The following is a 21,164-nucleotide window of genomic DNA, read 5'->3' on the forward strand; positions in this document are numbered from 1 at the left end:
AAATGGTCCTCTAAAAATGTGTTTCCAAACTGAAGCAGATCCCTGTTACGTGCTTTCTAACCTGAACAAAACACTCCCTATTCCCTCCCTTGGAACAGACACTACCCAGGACTTCTGAGGCCCAGTTTCTCACACGAGGTCCCCAGCCCCCTCGGGCGAGTTCTTATCAATTAGCCTTGAATTCGGACCTCCTACTGAGAGCCAGGGAAAAACAGAAAGCAGCCCCGCTCAGACTGACGGGCCGTTTGGCTCAGGGAGCGCAGGGAAAAACTGCCCTGGAACACGAAAGACACCAACTTTCACTTTTTAAACCCCTAGTGGGGTTCGCGGGTCGGGGGGAATGCTTTCAAGGGAGCAAACGCCTCCGCCGTCTGGGACTGGGCAAGGACTGGGGGCTCCTCCCACCACACTCCCAGGACCGGTCTGGGGAGTCCCCACAGGCCACAGCTGCCTAACCCACTCGTCCCTCCCCGCACCCTTCGGCTGACATTCCCGCTTCCGCCCGCCACGCGAACCGGGGACCGGGAGGCTCACCGTGAGTCAAACCCGCTCGGGCCGCTGGAACACCTCGACGCGCTCCGCCGCCGACGCAGCCGGAAGTGCGTCATAGCCCCGCCCGCGAAGAGCTGTGCGGGGCCGCAGAGGCCCCTCTAGGAAGTTGGGAGGTCTTTTTTTGGCATCTCGGTGTCTCGGGTACTCGGGAGGTCGAGGAGCGAAAGTGAGTGGAGGCGCCCTCGCAACGTGAACAAGCGGGGATCTCTTTCTCATTCCTTTATTTATTTATTTATTTTAACCAAGGAGGGGCCGACCAGATGAAGTCTTGGCGGTTTTCGCACCCCGGCCCCGACGCCCCGGGCCAAGGAGAGGCGTGGGCTCGGCGCGGCGGCCTCGGTCCTCCTCGTGGACTTCAGAGGCCGGTTCCTCTGTGACCCTCGGGCCGGGCACCGCGTGAGAACTCGGTCCCCGGTTATGGACACAGAGCCCCACGCTTAGCCCACGAAGCCCGAGATTCAGTTATCACACTCAGATGTGTGCCCTTGGGGCTTTGCGGGTTCGAAACTTCCTGGGCAGAAATCTCAGAGGCCGCCTTCCAGAGGCTCCTGATGCTCCAGGACTTGGAACAGAGGTCCTTGCCTACCTTTTCCCCCACCGCTGTTGCTCAACTGCAGGTTACGGGACTGTAGATTCTCAATGTTTTCGATCTCAGCCCCACCCCGTCCGGCCCTCACTGAGTTTGCTTTTGCCTGGTCCCTCAAAAGGCACACATGTTGAGGGACAGCAACGTGCCTGCGCAGGGGATACCGTGTCTGAATGCACCATAAATTTGTAGAGATGAGACGTTTTTCCCTGATGTTTTCTATGATCATTTAAATTAAAAAACAAAAAAAATTCAAAGACATACAAAAGATCAACAGCGAGTCCCCTGTGTACCAACGGACCAGTTTCAACAGTTATCACACAGTCAGTCTTGTTTCATTCATTCCCCCACGCACTGGTCAGACGTCTAAGATGGGCCCCTTCTGGGTGGGACGCGTTAAGAGGAGTGTTCAAAACCCAGTGTTCATCCAGAAATGACGAAATCATCGGGAGGTGTGAGCTCTGAACACCATGCCATTCCACCTAGGAGAATCTGGAGAATTTTTCTTACCTTAGGTAGGAGAGGACAAGGGGAGAACGAGAGACAAAGCAGTCTTAGTTTTCAAATTTGTGAAGTGTCATCGCTTGAAAATGAAGTTTGTCTTCTGGGGCCCAGAGGACAGAACTAAGAGCAATGATTGGAAATGAAAGAAAAGTTCAATACAAGGAAGGACTTTCTAAGAGAGTTGCTCAAAAACGGCCACTTCCTGCATCATCTTGTGCTGCTTTGAAGTGGGAGAGCCCTGGGAATGCGGAGGACAGGAGTTTTGCAGAGTGAATTTTGGGGCTGGATGACCTACAGCTTGCCCCAGACTCCTGTTAGTTTTTCCCTTCACCTCCAGCCCCAGTGGCATTCATTCACCATTACCACCCCCTCCACACACTTCCTCTAAGTACTTACTGTGGGCCGGTACTGTGTTAAGCACTTGGTTTCAATTCTTTATTGCCACGTAAAAAACTACCCCCAAACTTAGTGCCTTAAACACAACAATTATCCTGACTGCTTCTAACTCAGAGGCAGTAAGGGGCTTAAAAGTATAGACTCTGAAGAAAGAGCCAAGTGTGAATCTTGATTTTCCGCATCTCACTTGTAAGACACTGGAGAAGTTACTTTCCTGAGCCCATGTTTCCTGATCTATAAAACAGAGATTTCACAGGGGTAAGTAGTCTCAGGATTGTGTTTCAAAGGATTGATAAATTGAAGATAAATGTGTGTGGCAGATTGTTTCTAAAAATAGTCACAACATTATCTCCCATCCCACACGCTCTTTTGCAATGTGGCCAAGAGCTAGATAGAACAGAATCACTCGGGCTGAGGGGGAAACCAGAAACCTCAGAAACCTGCATAGTTCCACGAGCCACACGTGTTTCGTTGTTGTTGCTGTTGTTTGGTCTTTTTGGCCGCACTGTGAGGCTTGCAGGATTGAACCCGTGCCCTCTGCAGTGAAAGCTCGGAGTCCTAACCACTGGACCGCCAGGGAATTCCTGAGCCACACATGTATTGATGCCTTGGCAGTGCTCTGTCCAACCTCTTAGACAAAAGGATCTTTGCCGAGTCATGCAACCAGTAAGTTGTGATGTTGAGGCTTAAAGGAAACCCTTCCCGTTCCAAGCCCATCGTTCTATCTACAGCAAAGGGCCTAGAGTTGCAAAATACTGATGGCAAAAGAGACCTTAGGGAAAAGCTGGTTAAGCTCTTGTTTTCAGATGAAGAAACCCACCTGTACCTGAAGAGGTCAGCTCCGAGGCACACTAGTGAGCTAATCAGTAGCAGAGCTGAGAGTAGAATCCAGACGCTCTAATTCAATCCTGTGTCCTTACTATATCTCAGCAGATTAAAAAGATCAGTATGCTCCCATCCAAATCAGACTGTGGGAAATAAAATAAGTTAACTTACGTGATCCATTATCATCTGTTGATATAACCATGGCCATATGACAAAACCACAAGAGAGCAGACGAAGGAAAAGTTAGCCATTGTGGCTGGTGGCTCTGCATTTCTTCTTCAGAACAGTTTTGACTTACAAGAACCTCATACTCTTCCAATGAATTCATTCAGCAAACACTAACCGAGAACCTACAATGTGTCAGCCGTTGGGTTCAGGCACAAGGAGAAAATGAAAAATGAAAAATACACGTAGCTCTTGGCAGATAGGTAAACAAATAACTATGGACATGGTCCATAATAATACATGGTCCATGATAATACAGACGAGACCAATAAATGGTGACTAAGTGACGTGTCATCTTGGGGACGCACAGTGTGATGTCTCCAAACATGCAAAGCTCTGTGGCAGGGAGTTTACTAGAGGACAGTTCCCGCCTTCTGGAGAATTCTACTTGCTAAAAGTTCTTTCAATTAAAGCAAACATCTAGGGGACTTCCCTGGTGGCGCAGTGGTTAAGAATCCGCCTGCCAATGCAGGGGACACGGGTTCAAGCCCTGGTCCGGGGGGATCCCACATGCCACAGAGCAACTAAGCCCGTGCGCCACAACTGCTGAGCCTGCGGGCCACAACTACTGAAGCCCGCGCGCCTAGAGCCCGTGCTCCGCAACAAGAGAAACTACTGCAATGAGAAGCCCACGCACTGCAACAAAGGGTAGCCCCCGCCTCGCTGCGACTAGAGAAGGCCCGCGCGCAGCAACGAAGACCCAACGCAGCAAAAAATAAATAAAATAAATAAATTAAAACAAACAAACAAAAAGCAAACATCTGCTTTCTTGTAATTTCAACTCATTGATCCTAGTCTTTTTTTTTCTGGATGCACCACAAGGCTTGTGGAATTTTAGGTTCCCGACCAGGGATTGAGCCCAGGCCCTCGGCAGTGAAAGCACGGAGTCTTAACCACTGGACCGCCAAGGAAGTCCCACATTGATCCTAGTCTTGATTGATCTTTTTCTCTCACAAAATGCATGCAGTTGTTCTTGTCAGTCCTTCAAAATATTTGGGAACTACCATGTGTGGCTGTCCCAAAGACCACCTACAACAGTTCTATGATCTTGTCTGAAAGTTGCTTCTGAATCTTGGAATGTGAAGTGTATAATGACCCTCTGAGGGTCCACGGTTCCTCATTTAAATGACCTCCATACTCTCCCACTTAACTTTCTCTGCATTACTTGGTTTTCTTTTGTCTTTTTTTTTTAATTGGAGTATAATTGCTTTACAATGTTGTGTTAGTTTCTGCTGTACAACGAAGTCTTTTGTCTTGAAAGATTATTTGGTTTGAAAAAGAAAAAGACCCCGCTTTGTAGCAGAGGTCTGGAAGGGGAAAAGCTACGCTAGTTACTGCAAGTCTGGGCTCCCTCCCTCCTCTTCCAGCAGGGTGGTCGTGGTTCTCTCTAAAAAGGTTGCTTTCTGGATCTTCCTCGCTCAGTCTCGCCATCACTTACTTTTGCTGCCATCACTATGCTTGGCCAGCAGAGGGCGATCAAACCTTGGTTTCTTTTAGAACAAGGCAAAGCTCCTCACCCATCACAGCTCTGAAAACTTCCCTTTTTTCTTCCCAGAGGGATTCCACCCGTACAGCCTGTTGGGAAGCTGCAAAGACATTCATTCAGCTAAAGAAAATGAAAAGAGAATAAAGGTGATGTCGTTACACAACCCCATAGCTTAGAGCTGGAGCGCTGTTGCTAATGAGCCTTGGAGGACTTGAGGATGCAGCTTAATTATCTGGAAAATGGGCATAATAATAACCTGCTCTGAGAACTTTAAAGCGTTTGGATCACATGAGAGTGAACTAGCTTTGTAATTACCTGTACCAATAGTAAGGACATGTTCATCTTCAAAACTCTTGGCTACCATATTATTTCTGATCTCTGTTTTAATGTCAGCGCACTGCCCTCCCCCCCACGCCCTGCCCTAGGCTGTGGCTCTGCCCATCACAGATCCTTTTTTGTTGTTGTTGTCCTACCCCCTCTGGAGAGGGCCACTTGCCTTCTTGACAAGAGACAGTACAGTTTCCCGCCAAGGCTTTTACAAGAGCAGGTTGCCGGCTTGTTCCCCGTTGTTGGTGGAAGAACCCAGAAAAAAATTGCATAATCTCTGAGTAGAAGGAGATCACCAAGGACATCTGGCCCAGCCCTCCCCCCTTGCAAAATCCCTTCCTGCCCAGGACCCCTGGGTGTCATACCTGACCTGATTCGATGCAGACACCTGCTCTGGCTGGCTCTGCAATGAGGTTCCTTCTCCCAGCGTCTTCCACTAGGGCCATTCCTTCTGGGTGTGCACCGTGGGCCCTGCAGAACCCTGGGAACACCAGTCATCTTCTTATCGGGAGTTGTACGGTTATCACAACTCGATAGCACAAGGCAGGCAAGTGTCTTGAGGAAGGGGTGCCTTTTTCTAATTTGCCCAAAGTCCTGGTAGCAGCTGGGAAGAGCTGGCTTTACTTATCTGCCTTACTCACTGCTGGACCTCTTTCTTTTTCATTATTCCTGACACCCAGCACATGGCCTGACAATAATGTCTGTTGAAAGGGATTTAGATTGATTTCTTGGAGGCATGCAGAACAAACTGAATGCCTCTTCTACATGACAGGCCTTTAGATACTTGAGGGCAGAGACCAAGTTCTCATGTGTTTTCTCCTCACCAAGCAAAACGCTTTATTGCACACCTGAGGTGGTTTTGGTTTTACCATCCTGCGGTTGGTCTGTCTCTCTTTTCAAATGTGGAGTCCAGAACCAAATGCGGGGCGCACGATAATCCAGGACAGATAATCCAGGCAGGGGGCAGTCGTGCTAGCACGTGTGTGTTCAAGCATCTGGAGTGGAGGCCGTGCCAAAGACACCTGAGACTTGGAGGCAGTGGTGGTGGCTACTGGTGAAGGGATGTGCAGTCTGGGACAAGAAAGGCCTCTTAAACCTGTGCAGTGATGCCCAGGACTCCAGAGGAGATACCATTCCCCGGAGGATTTGGAATTGCAAGAGCTGAAGAAGGATTGGGGCAGGGGAAAGAACTGAGTAGGGATTAGTGCAGTTTGAGAGACTCAGAGGCCATGTGAAATTCTGTCCATAACATCTGGGACTGTCATGGGTCCCAAATTTTCACAAAGACCTGATTTCAAGGTAACGTCTTTTAGGGACTCATGGGATGGAGGACACTGCCAGCGTGTTTCTCTTAAAGAAGGGAGACTTTTGTGAGGGGTAAATTAACATTCAGGAAAGAGTGAGAGGTCCACGGAGGAAATAATAGCTAGTATTTCTGGAACACGTAGGTCAGGCACTGCTGTAGCTGCCTTACATGTAACGGCTCATTTAATGCTTATAACGCTATGTCCATTTTGCAGATGAGGAAACTAAGAGACAGCACGTAAGTGGTAGATGAAGGATTTGATCCTGGGCACACTGGCTCCAGTGCCTGCGTGTGTAACCACTATGCTAGGCTGCTCCATAAACGTAGTTGTGGGATCACAGAGGTGGCGTATGCAGGTGGGAGAATGACTGAGCTCAGAAAGGACATGAAGTAGTGGAAAGAACCTGATTGCTGGAGTCAGACACACCTCGCTTTAAATCCAGCTCTGCCACTCATGGGGTCAGCTGCTTCACGTTACGGGCCTCAGTGTCCACATCTGTATAATGGGGCAACTGTCTCTACAAAGTTGATGTATGGATTAGAGAAACCTCATGGTTATTATTCAGGAGTGAAGGAGGAAGAGAGAGAGGAGTTGATGGGTAGTGCAATGCAAACAACTGACAAGGTTTCAAGGAAATGTCAAATGCTCCAGAAAAGTAAGGGAGAATGAAGACGAGAAAGGGCTCTGTCAGGAACACTGGTGACCTCTAATGGTGCCATCTAAGAGGCTGGGATGAGAGCCGAGTTACAAGGGAATTCCCTGGCGGTGCAGTGGTTAGGACTCTGTGCTTCCACTGCAGGGGGCAGATCCCCGGGGAACTTAAGATCCTACATGCTGTACAACGTGGCCAAAAAATAAAAAAAACACACAAAAAAGAGCTGAGTTACAGGGGCTTTAAGAGGGAGGATATCAGCGGTGAAGAGATGAAAACAGCAGTTCCGGTCCACGTGGCAGAGGAATTTGGTAGCTAAAAGGAAGGGTCGAAGTCAAACCAAAGATTTAAAAAATTTGCTTTTGCTCCTTAAAGCTACAAGTTTGTGCTTATTTAAATGGAGAACAGGTACTGAGGGGTGAGGAGGAGCCTGGAGGCGCTCGAGAGCAAGGCCACATCCCTCGGCAGGCAGCAAGGGAGGGGCTCTAGGGAGCAGGGAGGACCAGACAGCGAGGCATCGGGATGACCTGAGGCCCCTGGGAGAGCACATCAAGGGGGGTCTGCTGAGAAAGGGTGAGGTGAGGCCATGGTGGGCCTGGGAGCTTGGGGAGCAGGGAACACTCGGACAGCGGCCCCAATACTACGGCAGAGAGGAGGGTAGGCTAGCAGGGGCGAGGGTCATGGAGGGGCCATGGAGGGGCCATGTCTGCGGATTTTCCCCAGGCAGCTTTCTGTAACTAAGGCACAGGAATGGAGGGAGGAGGAAGCTACCAGGGTTTGAACTGGACACAGTGAAAGGCTGAGATGCTCTTGGAAGGTAACCTTGACCCTTACGACTCCTGGGGCTCTTGTCTACACTGGGGACGCTGGAGTCTCTGGTCCTCTCCACACCCAGCCGTTAATAAACTCAGGACCAGAATCTCTCACAGGGCCCATCGTCCACAGCAGTGACAAAGTTCAATAATGCACTGGATTTCTTCCAGCTTCTGTCTACCCTGCTGTTCTCTGGAATCATCTCCTAAAACAAATCATCTGCACACGAGCCCTGACCTCAGGTTCTGCTCTCAGGGAACCTAGGCTAAGATAGTTGGACAGGATAGGGTTTAGTACCCCTGAATTAAGATTTGGTTGTGATACCTAAGTACAAATACATTGCTTTTTCACATGTGCCACCTTTTACTTTTTACAAAATTTGTTTACCTCACCATAGCCCTGGAAAGCAAGTGAGGCAGGGGTTAGTATTCCTTTAGGATAAGGAAACTGAAGAGCAGAGGAAAACAGAACACTTTGCATTTCTCTCTGGTTTCTAAATAGGGTGGAAAAAAATCAATTATCTAAATGAGACAAAGTGAAAAAAATCACATTGAGTTTGTTTCAGTAAGTTATGCAAAAGCAAGGTTATTAGGTTAGAGTTCAGTTTGAAGGTCTAAAATATCAACTTTACATGTTGCTCTATTAGGATGTTCAATTTTTTAAGTCACATAAAGTGGTCAAAGGTTTTGTTTTTGTTATTGGAGTACAGTTGATTTACAATGTTGTGTTAGTTTCTGCTGTACAGCAAAGTGAATCAGTTATACATATATCAACTCTTTTTTTAGCTTCCTTCCCCGTATAGGCCATTGAGTTCCCTGTGCTATACGGTAGGTACATATCAGTTATCTGTTTTATATATAGTAGTGTGTATATGTCAATCCCAGTCTCCAGAGGTTATTTTAATGGTTCCATCCTATGAAAAAATTATGTTTTGGGGGATCATTTAAAAGCAACTTTATTCCATGGTTTTTCATTCTGTTGCCAAGAAGCTACCTAAGCACTTGTGAAATTACCTAGAACATGTCATCTGGGTGAGGATTGTTTGTGTCACAGTTCTAGTTTTTGACTTTGAAATTATACTTTTTTCTTTACCCAAAACACGCATTTTATGCAACCAAGGACAACAAGAAACAAACATCACAACTATTGCCACCTAGAGATGATAATTTATTGTTTTACCATGATCCTGAAGAGAAACAACATAGAGAATATTTATTACAAATCCCCACAATTTCCTTCCCCCACCTCACTACTCTAAAATTTGTCAGACACCATCGGCCTCCTAAAATGGACCACTGAGTATAAATGCATTACCAATTTATTTTGCTGCCGTTTCTCATGACTGAAACTTTAGCGCTCAATCAAATGGCTATTTTCAGTGGAGGAGTTCCCTAGCTTTAAAAAAAACCCCACTTTTCCTCTAAAATTCCATTATTTACTGAAAGAAGCCGTTCTAGAAATGTTAATGAGGATTTTAAATGAACAAATTCAATTAAAAAATCATTCACTGAACATCTACCAAGCATCTGGACGCTTCAAAGATCAGGGAAATGAAAAGGCCAGGTTTCAACAGCAATAACTTAATTCTGCGGATATACAAAGACAAGTCAGTTTCTTTTCGTCTAATTTATTCTAAACTAAGAAACTAGGAACTGACAAAACAGGAAAGGTTTGTTTTATCCAGTCTACAGATAAACAAGACAATGCCTGAGTTAGCTCTCTATATAGATTTAGACTTACCGCGTTGACCTGGGTGTAATAACCTCTATTTAACTAAAAGTTAATAAAAATACTTATGTTCATGTTAAAAGAACTGCTGATTTTGCTTGCATATCCCGCCCCTTGCCCCTACATTCATAGATTTTTAGAACAAGATTTTCCTGTGTTGTCACAACCTGCTTCCTCGCTCGGCGGACTAAAACCCTACTCTGTCAAGTGGCTGAAGTGGGGGCAGGGGGTGGGGAAGGCAGGCGAGCACTTGCTCCCCGCACGCGCCCAGCAGTCTCTCCTCTCCCTCCGCAGGGCTCCCTCACCACTCTTCCGCAGCTGGGAGTCTGGCCCCTACAACCCTCCCCCCGCACGCTCCTTCCTAGCGAACCTGACCTTGTCGGGAGACTAAACAATAGCGACTCGGGCAGCTGCCCGGTCCCTTCCCTGGACCAAAGGAACTTGAAACCCGCATCTGAAACTGGAATGAAATCCCAGTTTCAGCATCACCTTTCAATCCCTCACAGAACTTACTCTTTGTATCTTAACGCACTCAGCCTGACTGCTTAATGAGTGCTTGCTGAAGGGAGATAATTTAATTTTAAGACCAATTAACTTTGCTGATTACTGTGTAATTTGAAGTGAGTCATGATTCTTTAGTAAATGAAGGTGAGAATCTCAACGATTAAAAGAAAAACAAAAAACCTGTTAAACAGCAGACCATTGTTCAGAAATCAACCTAATGCCCACTCTTTACCTTCCACTGTTTCAGGATAAGAGAAAAACATGAGGTTTGTGGTATCCACTGTTAAAACAGAACCAGACAATATGAAACTAAGTTCTCATGTTAAGACATTCTGTATTATGAGATGTCCAAAATAGTTCCCAAACTTTTGTTTGACCTGCAGAATTGGAGATGGCTTACCTCCCTATAACTTCAAGTTTGTTTTACAAAGCTCTGAAAAGTAAAACAGATAATTTCATTTTTAGATATAATAAAAAATTAATTTGAATAGCAAAATAAGTAACTACTTTTCAATGTACAGTAGTGTGTCCATTCTAAAAACGAAACCTAAATGTTAGGGAAACTTTTCAAATAATACTTTTCATTATATTCTCCAGTAGTAGTTGAAATAAAAATCTACTCTAACTTCTATGAAAAGATCTATTTATACCACTTGATTTCCTTTTCTCTGATTCTACGTTTCACTTTGCAATCTGCAGACCTTCACGTGGTTTCCCAGCTGGGGAACCATAGCCCCCTCATCAGTATTTCTGAGAAGTTGCGCAGAGTGGGACCCACAAACACATGGCTCCGCTGGTAAGTACTGCTGTCGCTGTGTGACTGCGTTTGAATACTGTTACTCCAATTCACCGATGACTCTTCCGTGAGGATGGTAGGATGAACCCAGTTAGCTAGCTTTAGATGAGGACGTCAGGACAACGAGACCCTGCAATAAAAGGTGATCAACTCTAGGATAAAAATTAGAAAAAAGTTCTTGCCCAGCTATTTATCTTCACAAGCCCTCTCTCCTAATAATCACAGGCCAGGGGAAGTGAGTGGGAGCAAGGAGGGTACACAGGAGACAGATGAAGACAGGAATACCGCAAAATGCTTCTCAAGCCTTTCTGCAATCCCAGGGACTGGATGCCTGTGTGCCTGTTTTCCAGGGAAGAGCCCATCCTGGTGTTTTCCTATCCCAAGTTTTCTGAACACAGAAATTTAAGAGTTAGTGGAGGAAGCAGGACTATGCTTCACACCATTGGGTCAAGGTAAGTGGTCCCACTGGCCCTCCCAGGACATGCCCTCTTCTTGACTGACGGGGGGGCGGACCTTCTTCCCCCCCTCGACAAGCTCCGAGAACCCATTCTCCTTGCTTGAAATGGTGATCTGGCAGCTAAGCGGTCAACTTCCTGGCTTTGAAGAGGACACTCTCAGGAAGCTGCAGACTGTTCCATTTTAGTGCCCTAGTCGCCTGTCTCTCCTAGCGATTCCACTCATCTCCTAAACTCTTGACTTGATAAGCACCAAACTATGAAGGTTTTTTTCTCATTTTCCCCTTCCTCAGTTCTGCGAACTGACTTTTTGTCTATGACCGTATCAACTCCTTCACTACTCCAAAACTTTGCTCTTCTGGAGTGATGTGTTCTGGTCAAATAGATTAAAATAAAAATACATTATCTGTTTACAGGGAATATACAGAACAACAACAGGGGCTGGAGGTACAAAACACAGACACTGACATTATGGTCATACAAAATATATAGAAGTACCCAACATTAACAATTTTTGTCAGAAGTTGTACATTTAGCTATTTCTTTAGCATTTCCCCACATTTTTTTTTCTTCTGTGGATCCTCTGGAGTTAAGACTGAGCTTCCTCTGCAGTGTTTCTGAAATTCAATACATGATGGGAACATACTGACGGAATTCATTTTCTGTCCAAAGCAATGAGTGCTACACATGAAAGTTTTCCTCACATATAATATTAATAATGTTTATTTACAGTGTGAGCTTTCTGATGCTAGGGGCTGAGATGTGATTAAAGGCTTTGCCATATTTATCACATTCAAGAGGTTCCTTCCTGGGATGACTTCTCTGACGCCAGGTAAGATGTGAATTGTCTGAGGTATCAAACGTGTCAACCTCTCTGTACATATTTAGCACAGTTTCACTTTTATGCCTTTAATAAAATACTAAGTGCCTTCCATATCAAGATGCCTCATACATCTGTAGTCTTAGGCTTTAGCCTTGCCTGACAGGATGAAGTAGAAACAAATGCCCCACAACTTGAAGACTTTTACTTCTCTTCCTGGCAAGGTTAAGGTATATTTTTAAAAACCCCTCAAAAACTTCCACTGGGTCAACTAGCATGCTAACAGTTAACTAGAGTACTTAAACTGTTAACATACTTCAGTCAGCACTAATTTAGATGTTGTAAGCCTTTTGGGCCATGACTCTACTACACTTTGCGCTGAAGAGCTGATAAATGAATGCAATGCAGATGATTTTAATAAACAGTGGTAGCCGGTTTTCTTCAGAAAAGCTGCTTCAAGGAGTCCAGCTGCTGAAGATCTGGAGCAACGCCCGTGGCCATCCCACACAGTCAGTACGATGTCCCAGGAAATGGGAATTAAATGTGGGGCACAGGTTATAGCTAACTTCCATTAAAAAGAAATGATGGCTGAATCATGTCCGCAGAAAAAAGCCAATGTGGGTGGACCTGACGAGTGTTCTTTCTCTCTTCACAACAGTCGGTGCTTCGATCGGTGTCCGGAGTTAAGCACCTCACTGCTTTCAGTTGCTTCCTGGCAGCAAAAGCCTTAGCTCAAAACATCAGCAGTTTTCTATGCGACCACCACTATGTCTCACTCTTTGAAGAAAATTCCTAAAAGCTTTTCTTCTACCTTCCCTTACTATAAAAAGTTACTTAGGTGTGCTCTTCTGGAGTATCTCTCCTGTTTTTCTTAAATTGGATGGACAGAATACTCTGGTCACCAGCTGACTTCCTTAAAGTGCCCCCAGGCAACACTGATGCAACTGCTTTGGAGCTACCGGGAAGCTGGAGTGGCTCCAAGTAATAGAGAGAGGCCAGAGAAAAAGTGCTGTTTGGCCCAAAGCTGAGGCCACAGCTGCCCCCACCTCCATGGTTCCCTGTGAAGTGACACTGTCTCACAGGCTGGGGATGTTGGCTAGCAAACCAGTGACGAGTGACAGTTTTAGTTCTTGACGGAAAATCTCAAACTCTATGTGAGGGGTCTCCCATTACGGGGCTAGTCTTCAGGTGTGTTCTTAGTCTGTTTCTAAGTCCCTGCAAGGCTGTCCACAATCATTCGCGCGCTCTCACGAGCAGTTACCTCTACCCAAGGCCCTGCCTGATGACTTCCTGTGTGACCCATGCTGCCTGGTTCTCTTGTGTGTGCATCTGAAAATGGTCTGTCGCTGGCTTCTACGCAGAAGCTAATGCATCCTTCTGCACAGATGATGGGAAAGATCAAAGTTTCATAACCTCACCTCAGTCTCTAGTGATGAGAAACAGAAAAGACATTGTGCGGTATGACTACAATACGACCAACCACATCTTAGCACGTTGGTGAGCTTCTCAGAGCAACAGACACGTTTAGTAATTGCCAGCTGACGATCTCAAAGGTCTTTCCGAAGTTTCTGGAAGGTGTGGGGAAAAAAAATGCTCCCTCCAATGTTCCTGTTTCTGAAAAGCAACAGAAATCACATCTTTTGAACTTTAAAGTTACAAATGATTCAGAAAGTGCCCAAATCATGTTGTTCAGCAGCTGACTGAAGAAATTCTGGTTAAGATCTTTGCCATCTTTGCCTTAGTAAGTGTTCACATTGTTCTTTAAGATGACGGATGACAACAAAGTCGTCTGACATTTCACGGTATTTACTCTCTGATCCGTGTCTAGACAGTCTATGCTGGTGGCTGACCAGCACCCTTCGTTTATATTTAGGACAAAAATAGCATGCGACCCTAGAGCTTTAGCCACACCTCGGGCTCACAAGCTGGGCCACGCTACCGTATTTCAGGTACTCGTGACTCACAGGCCTTGTCGTGAATGTACAAACCCTGCTAGAAGTCAGGCCTAACGAGCACTTCTCATGTGGTCAGCACTGTGTCCACGGCTGTCAGGGATATAAATATATCCCCCGACGAGAGAAGCATCTCTTTTGGGGAGTGATGAAAACTTTCACACACGGAACAACAAAAGATTCAAGGACAGTATGCAATCAAGTGCTAACCTGTAGAGAAACGCAGTTAGGAACGCGTTAGTGCTTTAGGGAATTCGGGGATTTCGCAAAGGGAGAGAAGTGTTTTGAATCACGGTTGCCATTTCAGTAGGATTTATCTCAGTCATGAGGAGGGAACCATCTACATCTGCAGCCGTCCTTTGGAACTGTAGACTGGTGCACATGCCCTCTCTTTCAGGAAGAGATAGAAATCTTTGGTTTGATACTGACAGCACAGTCCTAGATTTCTATAGCTTTGGTAGGCTACCAGCGACTGTATAGAACTTACCGTACATATATAACTAGTTTGAGCAGCATGTGCCGATGTAGTTTTTGTTCAAACTATCCCTCTTTTTTGAGAAATAAGGTTCAGCAAGACGTTGGCCAAGTAGGGTGTGTTTGCGGCAAGCAGGTTTTGAACCTCGGTGTCATTTTCGCAGAGCCGATCTTAGTCTTTCAATTATGTACTGTGGTTGTGGAGAGTTCAAGAGCGCCTTAAAGGTCTCCTCATTACTGAAAAGCTTGACATTTTCCTGTGTGTGTGCTTCTATCCTGTGTGGAAATAGCATGTGGATTATCCATCCCTATGACTAGCATTTCCCTGCAGGGGCTGTGGAGGAAATTACACGCCCACAGACTAGGCAAAGGCAGAACACTGCTGATGTAACTGTAAGGATCCGTAAGTGTGATTTTTTTTTTTTAACCTGTTGAGGCTTTTTTTTCCCCTCCATGGGCACACATCTCTGAAATAATTTTAGAAACAAAAAGGGGAAATGGCTTGTTGACAAATTCTCGCTTTACACACAGCTTTTCAGGAATGCTCCGAAAGCATCGAGGGAGGCAGGGCTGTACTCGGAGGCTCGCTCTCTGGTGTGGATTCTGTGATGCAGAGTGAGGGTCGAGCTCCGGGTGAAGGCCTTGCCGCACTTCGTGCACTTGTAGGGCTTTTCTCGGGTGTGAATTCTCCGATGCAAAATAAGGTATGAGTTTCGGTTGAAAGCTTTTCCACATTCACTACATTCATAGGGCTTTTCCCCAGTGTGGATTCTCTGGTGCTTAGTGAGGTCTGAGCTCTGGCTGAAGGCCTTTCCACACTCGTTACATTCGTAGGGTTTCTCCCCAGAGTGGATCCGCTGATGCAGAATGAGATTTGAACTGTGACTGAAGGCTTTGCCACACTCGTTACATTCATGAGGCTTCTCTCCTGTGTGGATTCGCTGATGCAGGACAAGGTTTGAGTTAAGACTGAAGGCTTTCCCACACTCACTACATTCATAGGGCTTTTCTCCGGTGTGGATTATTTTATGGCGGATAAGGCTTGAGCTCCTTGTGAAGCATTTACCACATTCATCACATCTGTGGGACTTCGCTCCTGTCGGAACTTCTTCGGGAGTGTTGAAGTTTGAGCTCAGACTGAAACTTCTCCCCAGTCCTTTACCCTTTTCCCTTGGACCTCGCTCTCCTGTGCTGGGGTTTTTTTTTTCCTTGACTGTAGCTGGCCCCGGATCTCTCTTTTCTTTTCCAGTTTTCTCCTCAGGGTTTCTCTGCTGCCTTTCTACTACTCTGCCCTGCTGGTCATGTTTTTCTCCAAAATCTTTCTGGAATTTTCCTGTGGTCTCCCCATGTGATGCTGAGTCTTCTGCAATTTCAGCCTTTGAGGTGGACTCTTCATTCTCATTCCTGTTTTCACAACCTGACACAATAAATAAAAAATACAAATAGCATCTTTTTCTTTTGAATATGTGGGTTACTCAAGTGACACTGTTTTCCAGGAAGCTTCTACCTGCCTGCAAAATGACCTCACAATATTAACTGGAGATAAAATAGTAGAAAAACAAGGGAAAAAACATAGGGACAACAGGGAGTAGAACTGGGAAATGAGAGGGCAGGCAAAGCGTGGAAAGGACAACGGAGGGAACGTGCAGAGGGAACAGAACCAGGCGAGGAAGGAAGGAAGGGCTGAGGAATTAAGGAACATAAGAGGTCACAACTCATGGTTCTATAATTTGGTCACCCGGTAATTAATTTGAAAGAATAAATACACATTAAAAGAATCATGGCCCAGGGACTTCCCTGGTGGACCAGTGGTTAAGACCCCGTGCTTCCAATGCAGGGGGTGCGGCTTCAATCCCTGGTTGGGGACCCAAGAGCCCACATGCTGAGAGGCTAAAAAAAAAATTAAAAAAAAAAATCATGTTCCAGTTCTAATTAAGAATTTACGAGTTAAAAAAAAGAGAGAATGGACAGGTCTTTCCTAGAAAATGATAAGTGGTATTACCAGAAAGAAAGGAATGCAATTAATAAAAAAAGAGCAAATACTCTGCCAATTCTGTGAGATTTTTATTGACAAGGTGATAGTTAACAGGCAAAACAAGGAGCGCTGAACCTGGCAGGTTACGCAGACCTTCAGACACAGAAACTAGTTTCTCTCCACCAGGGAGAGCAGCTCAAGCAACAGGGATGAGGGTGAAGAAGCTGGTTAGGGCATTAGTACATGTAACTGAAACCAGCACTAACAAACGACTGAGAACTACTGAGAACAAAGAGACTGAAAACAATTCCGGAGACAGCCCACAAAGGATGTAATGTAAGACAAGATCTTACAAATGCAGAGCTGATCCTCTGATTTTAGCAATCTGCCTGTTAAAACACTGGAATATATTCCTATTGTGGATTGCTATATTCTGTGTGCCACCCTGTTTTTTAAGTATAGACTAAAAATTGTTCAGTACAAAAACACTGTTTTATATATGTTAACGTTTGTCTAGGAAGAAAACCAAACTATCCCAAATCTATTCTTTATTTACTTGGCCTTAAGAAACCTTTCCAAGTGACTGTGCACTATCTCAACGCAATCACTGAGGTTGAGTATCTAACCTCTGACTTGAGTGATGAAATCACCATAAATACTGACCTGATCATAAGGAAGAGGAAATTGGTCTACTTCTTTTGAATTCCAAGCCTAGGTCCTTGATAATCTGGATAGTTCCCCGGCTGTTCCCAATGTTTTGTTTTGTTTTAAGTTAGCAAGGGGTGGGTACTACCCGGCTCACAAAAAGAGATCAGTTTTGTGGCTTAATTTTCACCTCATCCAAAGAGCAAGTACTAAGAAACAGCAAACCCCAGTTATCCCTATGGTTCAAAACAAAACTTGAGGTTTCTGTAACATCCTTTCTTCGTAACTTCCCTTCATTCACCCTACCACTGCCCTCCCCCCAGGCAGAAGTCTTAGGAAGTAGCCTTCCCCACGACAGGACTGATCTGAGAGCTTCCTGCAGTACTGTCTCCCAGGGGTTAAGACCTAATAGAGACAAATGGGACTGTTTGTCAACTGTGTCACCTTGTCTTATCTGGTTGATGCCTCTTAGAAGTTCTTTATTCTTACTACACACTCAGGAGCCAGAGCTCTTCACAGAAGATCACCATTAGGTTTGGAATCTGGGAATCCTGACCATAAGGGAGGTACAGGTGCAAGTTCATGGAATTATACAGAGCTGTCGTGGAGCAGCGCTCACAGGAGGTAAGACTGAAAGCCCATGGCAGGATGCAGTGTAGGTTCAGGAACATGGTCCCAGGTTAGGATTAGATTGATGGATCAATTCTCACCTGGCCCTCTATACTAGGAAATACAGACATTCCCCCCGACAAAAGCACTTAACTGTATCCACAGGGAATGAAGCAGAATCCTCAATGGTGACAGAGTAGTTGAAGAGGTGGGGATTCAGAACATAAAAGTATTTCTGCTTTCAAACAGCAAAAACTACCTAGAGGTAAAAAATCCACCTGGAATCAGGAAGTCCCAGTACCAGGCTTTTGGGATTAAAGAAACTCAAATTGTTCTCCTTCTCTATCTGGTCTGAAGAAAGGGGCTCAGTAGTCTCTAACACATCAGAGATCCCAGAACTAACAGAAAAAGAGGCAATACAATCTTATCAGACAATAATCCTGTAGCCATCTTACCCTGGGAAATCACGTTCCCATAATTCTCCTGCCTGGTGTCCCTATTCAGATTCCTCCGAGCCAGGTTCTGACATCCCCATTCCTCCAGGATGAGGGACACGGCCATGTCCTCGATCTTCACCATTGCCTGAAATAACACGAGACCCCCACACTCAGTTCCCCCAAAGTCCAGGGACAGTCCCACTGCCCGAACCTGGAGTCAGGGACGGAGGTGACTGCAAACCTACAGGATACTGGGAAAGAAAAGGTGACCACGCCAGGCTCTAGTGGACAGGTGGGAGTGGGGCTACTCTGTGGGAAGGGACATCAAGAGCCAGTGTCCCGGTGACGACCACTGAAAGAGCCCCAGGAAGAGGCAGATGCGAGGGATTCAGGAGGGCAGAGGGGCCCACAGCTCACCTGGGAATCTGCTGAGAACAGTGCAGATGCCATCGCCTGGTCTCTGGGACCCCCCTCGTGATGAGGGGCAGGAACGTGGGTGGCAGGGAGAGCTGAGGGAGGAGAAAGGAGCTGTGAGTGAAGCCAGCTCTGCTCTGGGCCTCCCCTCAAAGAAGGGCCCAGGGGCACCCTCTTTCCTGTACCAGCATGCCCAATGTTCAGTGTTTAACTACGGAACTGAGAACTACAGAGAATATAAGAAAGAAAAGGCATGATCTGTGTCTTCCCAAGACCTCTGTTCTTAAGCAGGAGTAACAAGGAGTCATAAAAGGGTCCTTAAAATCACCTGGTCCAACTCCTTCATTTTAAAGAAGGGGAAACCGAGGCCCTGAGAGGGTAAACAACTTGCCTAACATCATCCTGTTAAGAGGGCAGAGCCAGAACTAGAACCCGCGTTCCTACTCTCAGCCACAGAAGTAGGTAACACTCAGCCCACATTCAAACCTGGCTCATAATTTAATATTCTCCAGTCCAACGAACAGTATACCAGGACTTCAGAATTCCATTCAGTTGTGGAAAATGCAACAGTTTTCAAAATCTTTAGTAGTAATATCTTGAAACACAGAGAAGGAAGGGGCTCTTCTTACTTCTGGGTGAGTTTCTGCCATTTTTTTGTCCCTCTGCTTTTCTCCCTCACTTAGCCACAGTTTTTGGATAAAATGCACACATGGCTCGAGTGTCAATGAGACATTTACAAATGTATAAAGGTCTGGGGGTTGACACTCATCTAATAAAAGACGTCTACAACATAGGATCACACTAACCGTGATGTGCAAGAAAAACTGGAAAAATTTTAAACAGCAAAATCAAAACCCTCCCTTGCCAAGTAATGTTAGATCTTGAAATGTTACTGGTGAACAGATGATGTTACTGCTCTGCAAAGATACTAGAAAAACTAATTTGAAACGGAATTAGTAAATCTTGTAACTATTTCAGAATATACAGCAATAATATAAGCTAAAGCAAAATGTCAAAAAAGATCAAGTACCCAGCACTTGAACCCTCTGAGAGTTAGGAGACACCCTGGAAGAGGAGCAGCACAAAGAGAGACTGAGAATAAGTGCATACGCCTCAATTCCTTCAAGGACTATTTACGACGTAACAACTGTACATTCCAGGGTCTGGAGAGCTGTGACTCTGGTAACCTGAAGCCCTAATCTGGTACTTGAAACCACGAAGATCCTCCTCCGTTTCCTGACTTCACCTGGTGGAGAGAGCTCACAACCCCTACGAGGACCTAACGGGACTGGGTGGAGAGCGGTGGATAAACATCACAGCGCACGGGTTGGCTCGCAAGGCTTTCTCCAGCTTACGAGCGCTGGCTATCCTGCAGAATGCACGGCAGACAATATTTCCTTAAGCTCTAATATTCCTATCCTGAATGTCATCATAAATAAACACACTGATTAAGGACTGTGCCTTTGTCAACTCTTGCTGAACAACCATACTTTTAGCATGTTTTTTCTTTTACTGATATTCTAGGTATCAGCTTTGATTTTAAAATTGGATAAAAATATTGTTAATATTTCCCTCAAAGGAAAACGAATTCAGCTGACTTTTACTGCCATGACCCGGAAGTGATTCTTTTTGCCTCGTGTTCCTCAACCAAAAACAAAATATTTTTTCCATCCTTTTCCCATTCTTTGGAATTTCTGAAAGTAACCTAGAAATAGAGTGATGTTACACAGCAGTTTATACATTTTAAATAAAATGAATTGATAAATGATCCTTTTAAAGATAATTTACGACACACTAGAGTGTTGGCTACATCTCATCTCTTCCTAGGACTTCCCTGTAAAAAAAAAAACCTGCTAGACATCCAGAATACTAACAATTCAACAAATAATATAATGTCCACCCAAGTTCATTATGCACATTTCACTTACCTCCTTGGTAACATTCTTGAACTCCTGACATTGGTCTGTAAGTTATATTTCCTCTGATATTTAGTGATAAGGACAATAGAAGTAAACCTGTTTCTCCATTACAGGCATTCAGCAACACAGAGAGGGCACTCCCACCCTGAAGAGCTGGCTTCTTTCCCCGTATGTGAAACCTTGCTTCTTACCTCGTGGTTGTAAGAGGCGGGGTTTCCGAGATGAATGCTTGAAATGGGACTGGGTGGCCTCATGAGGAAGGTCAAAGCTCGAGGACTCCTGTACTGGATCCAGAGGCACCATCCCCCTTGCGAGCATCTCAGGTCCATGAACTTGACCTGGGACCTGAGGACAAACAGGTTGGGCTTGTGGGTAAATCACTTTTGAAACAGGAATTTAAACAAACGAAAAAAGACAGTACATAGACCAGTGGCTGCAGGAAGGACAGGGCCAGAATACTTTTTAATATCCAAGCAGAACAGGATCAAAGCACCACGAGGACTATTAATACGAACCTTAAGTCAGTAACTTTCTCTCTGCTCCAGTCTCAAAGTCCACGTGCTGCTCACACATGACAGGTTTCCCCTCTTCTTACCTGCTGTCCTGATAAATCCAGCTCCAGATCTTCCAGAAGGGTCACAGCCTCCTCCCCACTATCGGGACGGTATTCCTGCAGCCAGACTTGGAGCTGCTTGGGCAGAATGGAAAGGAACTGCTCCAGCACCAGCAGCTCCAGGATCTGCTCCTTGGTGTTTATCTCTGG

The 21,164-nt window shown here is 45.5% G+C and overlaps 1 protein-coding gene across 1 annotated transcript; it reads right to left on the minus strand.

Moving 5' to 3' along the window:
- Nucleotides 1–8,822: 8,822 nt before the first annotated feature.
- ZKSCAN1 (zinc finger with KRAB and SCAN domains 1) lies at nt 8,823–21,158 on the minus strand. The gene is made up of 5 exons (XM_028487290.1): nt 20,997–21,158; nt 20,593–20,746; nt 18,486–18,577; nt 18,087–18,213; nt 8,823–15,819 (listed from the first exon to the last, which is right to left on the minus strand). The coding sequence occupies exons 2-5, from the start codon at nt 20,717–20,719 to the stop codon at nt 14,924–14,926; spliced, it is 1,242 nt and encodes a 413-aa protein (XP_028343091.1). The 5' UTR covers nt 20,720–20,746; nt 20,997–21,158; the 3' UTR covers nt 8,823–14,923.
- Nucleotides 21,159–21,164: the final 6 nt, after the last annotated feature.

Source organism: Physeter macrocephalus, unplaced genomic scaffold (genome assembly GCF_002837175.3).
Source record: "Physeter macrocephalus isolate SW-GA unplaced genomic scaffold, ASM283717v5 random_1126, whole genome shotgun sequence".
In the NCBI taxonomy this organism is placed as follows: Eukaryota; Metazoa; Chordata; class Mammalia; order Artiodactyla; family Physeteridae; genus Physeter; species Physeter macrocephalus.